The sequence below is a fragment of the Amaranthus tricolor genome, chromosome 1 (assembly GCF_026212465.1).
Source record: "Amaranthus tricolor cultivar Red isolate AtriRed21 chromosome 1, ASM2621246v1, whole genome shotgun sequence".
NCBI classification, from domain to species: Eukaryota; Viridiplantae; Streptophyta; class Magnoliopsida; order Caryophyllales; family Amaranthaceae; genus Amaranthus; species Amaranthus tricolor.
The window spans coordinates 21,625,048-21,632,373 of record NC_080047.1 but is presented as its reverse complement, the minus strand read 5'-3'; the positions used below and the strand labels follow the sequence as shown (position 1 = coordinate 21,632,373).

General features: G+C 30.8%; 1 protein-coding gene across 1 annotated transcript; it reads right to left on the bottom strand.

Moving 5' to 3' along the window:
• Positions 1–1,550: 1,550 nt before the first annotated feature.
• On the bottom strand, positions 1,551–2,778 carry LOC130807557 (uncharacterized). The gene is made up of 3 exons (XM_057672815.1): positions 2,666–2,778; positions 1,767–2,163; positions 1,551–1,703 (listed from the first exon to the last, which is right to left on the bottom strand). The coding sequence occupies exons 1-3, from the start codon at positions 2,776–2,778 to the stop codon at positions 1,551–1,553; spliced, it is 663 nt and encodes a 220-aa protein (XP_057528798.1).
• Between the last annotated feature and the right edge of the window lie 4,548 nt (positions 2,779–7,326).

Sequence of the window (7,326 nt, the reverse complement as noted above, 5' to 3'; positions counted from 1 at the left end):
CATATATGGAAGAAGCCATAGTTGTATAAATTTATATCTTAATATTTTATGTATAACATTTATAAGAGTGCAACATTTAGCATTGACAACAAATGACAAAATTAAAACCATAAGAGACATGAAAAAGAGGTCATTGTTTGACTTTATGCCTCCACCTGGAGAGGAATACTACAAGGACCTTAAAATGAGGGTTACGGAAATCTTGACGGAGAAACAGATTGATGAATTGCGAAGCTTTAGGGCTCAAGGTAGACAAAGATCATGAAGGGGTTATAACTCAGACTTTTACCAAACCTATTCGAGATAGGCTTACTATTTTCATTGATATTATTCAGAGAATTGGGTGTATGATTCAAGGTGAAGATGGCAAGCTTTATCAAAAGGGTGGCTGTTGTGGATTTGGCTAAAGAAAATAGCTTCATAATTCTTAAATATCACCACCCTTTTTATTTTATCGTCAGTCTTATTTTAATGAATTAACGATTTTACACCTAGACTTTAAATTTCTTATATATACTCCAACCTCACTAAATAACACCTTTATCACTCTTAAAACATTAAATTACAACTTAAAATTTGTGGAGCGAAAACTAACAATTCAAAACCCAAACAATTAATCAAGGTAACTTTTATTCGAATTTAATTAAATTAATTTTTTCAAAAAAAAATTTAAAGGAGGAATCCCCAATTTTTTTATTGTATTTTAATTTTTTTGTAATAATAATAACAATAATAACAATAATAATAATAATAATAATAATAATAATAATAATAATAATAATAATAATAATGTTGTTGTTTTTGTTGTTGTTGTTGTTGTTGTTGTTGTTGTAGTGTTGATATTATTATTATTATTATTATTATTAATTCTTTTTTGTTATTAATTTTATTTTGTAATTTTTTTTAATTATTATTATTATTATTATTATTATTATTTTTATTATTATTATTATTATTATTATTATTATTATTATTATTATTATTATTATCATCATCGTTAATTTTTTAAATTTTTTTTAAATATTATTATTGTTATTATTTTTTTTTAAATATTAATTTTATTATAATTGTTATTATTATTATTGTTATTATTATTATTATTATTATTATTATTATTATTATTATTATTATTATTGTTGTTGGTATTATTATTATTATTATTATTATTATTATTATTATTATTAATTTTTTATTTTATTTTTAAATATTTTTTTATTATTATTGTTATTATTATTGTTTATGTTAAAAAATTATGTATATATGTTAATAAATTATTATTATTATTATTATTATTATTATTATTATTATTATTATTATTATTATTATTATCATTTTTTTTGAAAAAAAAATTCTAATGATAGTAATAATAAAATTATATAATAATTATTAGCTAATATTATATATTAATTATATGTTTATTAATGTAATAGTTTTTTTTTTGAAAAAGGTAATAAAATTCATTAAAATAGACAAAGAGTCAAAACATACAGTACATTAGGAAAAACTAGCCAAAGTAGATGCAAAAGTATAAAGCACCTACCAAGTAAACCTCAGCTAAGTAGCCTAATCATCCAAGTTCTATTACTATCACTAACCTTCCTAGGCATAACACCCATGATTCTGTGTATGCGATTTTTAATACGTTTAACCACAGTCCTAGGATGACAGAGTTTAGCATTCCATATAACATCATTTCTCTGAGACTAAATACAATAAACCAAAGCACAAAAACAGCTCCTAATGACACTGCTGCGAAATCTACCCACCACGGGCTTCTTCATCCACTCAGCCAGTTGGTCCAAGGAAACGAAGTGATTTTGCAGATCCAGCTCCTTACGTAGCAACCTGCTACAAGCATCAGCATAATCACATGAAAAGAAAAGGTGAGCAATAGTTTCCGGTTCCTTCTCACAGAGAGGGCAACAATCTTCACTACTCACGCCAAACCGCTTAAGTCTATCTTTAGTGGAGAGTCTCTTCCACATAGCAACCCAAGTAATGAAACTCGTTTTAGGGATGTTAAGCCTATTCCACACCCATGAGCACCAATCAACAGTAGGTTGATGACCCCTAATCCACTCATACCCTGAGGCAGCGTTATACACTTTCTTATCAAATCTCCATTGATTCTGGTCATACCTCCCTCTAAAAGTATCTTCAATCCTACAAAGATGCTTCCAGTACCAACTTGCACTTTAATGTAATAGTTTTTGTTTTTGAAATGTTTATTATAATTTATTTTTAAATGTTAATTAAATTAATCGATTGTCATTCGGAAATTAATATGTTAATTAATTATTATCTTTTTGATCATGTAGTTAATTTAACGTGATTATTTTAATTTATTATTATAGTTAATTAAATTATCATAATTGTAGTAAATGGTTGGTAATCAAGGAAAAGGAAAGGGTTTTTTAAACACTTGTTGAGGGGGAATAGTTTTTGGCCTACCTTACTCAGAGGGGACCCTCATGAGAAGGGGGTTACGGGTTCTGCTAGGATGGTTAGACAGGAAGAGGCTACCAGACACAGTGAGGCTCAACAGTCGAATACGCTGCACCAAGTGTGCACTCGATTTGATGACCAGGCTAGCCTCCAGAGTAGTTAGGGGGGCTCCAGTGATGATGATGATGATGATGATGATAATAATAATAATAATAAGTACCAAGGCTCTATTGGTCGCCTAGTGGATTGGACTATTGTCCGCGGACATGCCGATAAAATTACACGTGCAGGCCCTAATTCTGTAGGCGCATTTGAAGCTGCAGATAGCCACATTGACAATGCGTCGCCACAGAGGAGCAGGCGCTCATAGTCCGCTGGAACGGACTAGTTGATCACATAGCCCCAGACCGGGGGCCTCACTGATACGCGCTTGATACCCAGCTATGGGGGGCACATAGCTAAAGTTATTTTTGAGGGCTCTGAGCGTACGCCTCAGATTTTGGAGTGCCATAGTAGAAAGAAGCCCCTGGAGGCGATCTTCGGACTACGGGATTTGTCTGATGCGCTTTACGATGTTTTACCTGCCACTCCCCTCAGCCGGCTTCCATACATTATGCACCAACACATTGACAGTGCTTTGGTATCGGCCTTCGTGGAGAGGTGGCAGCCGGATACGAACACCTTCCACATGCCCTCTAGGGAGATGACGATTATGTTGCACGACGTGCAACGCATATTAGGCATTGGTATTAAAGGTTCACACTTGTTGGTCTGTTTGGGGAGCCCATGTCGGAGCTACAACGGAATGGGATATTCACCAGTGGTTGCATCAACGTTGGTATACAGGTGAGTGGAAGCTCATACTAGGGTAGAGATGTGGTCCACGTCCAAGCCAGGTCATGAGCTCAGCAGCCTGATAGACTGTAGGAGTATATTGGACTCCCTGACGGAAACTCAGATATTGTACATCACATCACACATTGTTATACATGTTATTTTTATTTTAGATTATTTTGTTTATGCTAATTTCTCTTGTATGCAGGTGCAATGGACTCCATACATCACTTCTCCCATGGCTTTGTTAAATGAGCATCCACGCACCGCCTATATCGGGGGTATCACTTGTTTTGATATCGTCGAGGTGTATTTGCCTAAGAGGACAGTGCGACTGTAACAAGAGCGACAATCTCGATACATAATTAACACTTAATAATAATGTTTAATACAAAAAAATGTTGCGGAAGTCTCAAAATGCCAAATTGCTAAAAACTTTAAATCATAAAACTAAAACTGTTTAAAACAAAAGTAAAATATTATTACCTCTGATAAGAAATATTGTTTGCTCAATAAGAAAAAAAACATTCATCATCAAGTCATCAATAAAGATACAAAAAGCAGCTAAGTTCTCGATAAATAGTAATTGCTGCGGCCTGGATCGGAACTTGAACTAAATCCTGCAAAATGCTGCCATCCATGATACGGATGACAGCCGATTGAATCGCTCAGCGCTTAACGCCGAGCATAACTTCCTATCCAGCTCAAAATACTGAAATTATACGCTACATTTACAAAATAATAATTTAAGTACGAACATATACTTAATTGACACCACCGTATACTTTTACCATGTTCTTTTTCAGTTACATTCTTTTAAGTTATTAAGATACCATTCTCGATCCTGACAGAAGTACGTTACTGCCACTTATACAATTCGGTAATCTTAACAATTGAGTATGTTCATTTGGTTAATACTCATAACCGTACCATGCATCATAGCATCAACACTAATCAAGTTTATCACTGAGCAACAAGCACATCAATATGACTCCTGATATATGTAAGGGTTTGGTTTGGTGAGAACCGTAGTCCTAAGCCCTAACTGTGGTGGGAGTCGTCACCCCTCCAATACAATATTTATGCTCGAGCTCTACAGGATAGGTAGCGAACCCCCTGTCTTACACCGCATTTTACGTGCCGGCCAATACGGACGCCGGAATTTTACATGCCGGTCCATGGTTCGACATTACCTTACTATCAGGGTCATTCAATCAATACATTTCACACAAGTACATCACATTTTTATTACTCCAAGTTGACTTTGAATTTGAATTTGACCAACCTAAGTGGTAACTTTATTTATTTAATATAATTCTTAATCATAACGTTTAATTTCCCTTTACGTCTTTATATGTTCATTACTTAATTTTTACACATTAAAATTTTATTTATAACTTTATTTTAATAGGTCACTAAATTCACATTAATAACTTAATATTTTATTAATAGTCTCCAAATTAGTATTATCCAAAAGTAGCTACTAAAATCTATTTCTCTTGAATAAAATAAATAAAACTTTATTCTCCTCACAAAATCAAACATTCTAATTAAAATTCAAGTTAAACTGCAACCTTTGGATAAGTTTTCAAACTTCAACAAATTTACCAAAAAAAATTATTTCAAGTTTGGAAAAACAAGTAAACTTATTAGATTCGCAAAAATTAACATTCTAGTTATAAAACAAATAAAACTTATAATTTCACAAAAATCAATATTTCACCCATAGTTTAAGAACAAGTTTACTAAAAATACTTTTACATCTTTTTATATAAATTTTTGACAACTAGTTAGCAAATAAAATATTATTTTGTACTAAATAGTAACTAAATGTCACAAAAGTTAATTTTTTTTTTTTAATTATGAAATCTCATATATTCAAGAAAATCACTTCAACATTTAATAACTTATAAAGCTTTCTCAAAAAAATAACTTTTAAGATTTTATTTTAATATTATCACAAAATAGCTTGTAATAATATAAAAAATAAATAAACAAATCAAACTCTTTTTCTTTTTAATATGATAATGGTCGAATGACCTATGAGTATTTTGTGGCCTTTTTCACTAACAAAACAACTTCATTTAATTTATTATACCAAATTCAAGATTTAAATAATTAACATAACCACTAAAAAAATAAAAACTTTACACAATAACTTAGAAATTTACTATAACTTTAAGGATAAACTTAAATCTCAGAATAAAGTATAAAAACAATATTCTTAATATAATCATACGTAGTAAAATACGTTCATAAAATAACTTACTACCTTATAAACTAGTTTGAAGGCTAACATAAACATATTAATACAAAATTCTAACATAAAATAAATTCTTAAATATAATAACATTTCTAATGTAACACATAACTCATAAATATACTAGCACTGGTTTATAACATAAATCATGCTTAATATCACTAGAATATAATTTTGCACTCAACTTCCTAAACTTGTTCAAAGATTATTAAATTAACATACTAAAAATACTTTTAGCATACACATACTTAATATAATCTTGAACATAATTTCATTAAACTAAATTCCACTAAATTATATCAACATATTTCATACTTTGCATATTTTCCACAAAAAGAGTAGGGTAAGAAGTTATACCATACTAACACCAAGGATTAGTATTAAGTACTAATTAGAAAAATAATAAGAAATAAGATCCTCCAAGATAGATAATAATGCTCCAAAGATAATTAATCCCAACTCCCAAAATAATGATGATGATTTAAGCTAAATAAAGAGTGTTCTAAGCTCTATGTTCTTTAATTTCTTCAATTAATAAAGGTATTAATGTAGTAAGATTTTAATGAAGTGAAAATAAAAGAAAGAATGTTAGAAAGATTTGATGATGGTGGTGTAAGTGATCTCATGGCTAATGGGGGTATTTATAATGGGTTTGGACAACTTTATAGTTCATTAGATTGTATGAAAAAGAGTGTTAGGGGTATAGAAGAAGTTTAATATCTTGATCTATACATTGATGATATTAGAGATTTATTTGTCGAATGGCAAGCTTTTAACAGGCAAGGCCCTTCAAAGACTATTTGTTTTTGTGATTTAAAACTATTTGTTGGAGTACTGTGTTATTTGTAAACTTCTATACGTATTGCTTTTACTAATTTACATTAATGTTTTTTACATTTTTGATTTACATATTTGATTCTATACATATTGAATTCTATCTACATATTGAATTCCATCTACATATATAATTAAACTAAATATTGATGTACACAATACTTACACTATGGACTATTTACATATTGAATTCCATCTACGTATATAGTTAAACTAAATATTGATGTACACAATGGTTACACTATGCACTATCTAAAATGACAGCATCTTCAGTGGTGTTATTACCTTGTGGTGGTTGTGGCCCGTATAGTCTATTCCAAAGCAAAATCCTGCTACGAAAATGTGTTTCTAAATGTCTAGAAGAATTGTCAATTGCTTCTCTCCATGATCGCTGGACTGGCGGGAGTGGAGATGAATCATCATTCATTAATAGTTGAACATAATGATTTCTATTCACCTAACATATATGTATAACTTTATTTACACTATGCACACCCGCTGCTTTCCTTAACGGAAGAATTAAACAGATATAGTTTGGATTACCGTCAGCAAAACCATAATAAGCAATCCCAATGTTAAGAAACGTTGTTGTAGAGTACAATGTCATCGGTGCTTCCAACCAGTGAATAAACGATGCAGGTACATTACTATGTGAACCAATATTGAATATAGCATTATCTAACGTCTCCGCCGATTGATACACGCGTAAGTATTGCTCTCTATTCATTTGCATTTCCATATACATTACAGGTCTTAAAAGAGGTCATGCCTCCTCGCCTCCCAACTCTGAGACGGCAATAGCTCTATATTCATAGTTACCATCACCTATAACATCAATCCAATCAAACAAGTAAGGAGGGAGAATGTGCGGAATGTGATTGGGCCATGGAAACAATGAAAAATCACGACTTGCTGGATCATTTGCAATTATTAAAAATAAGGTTAGTAAAATT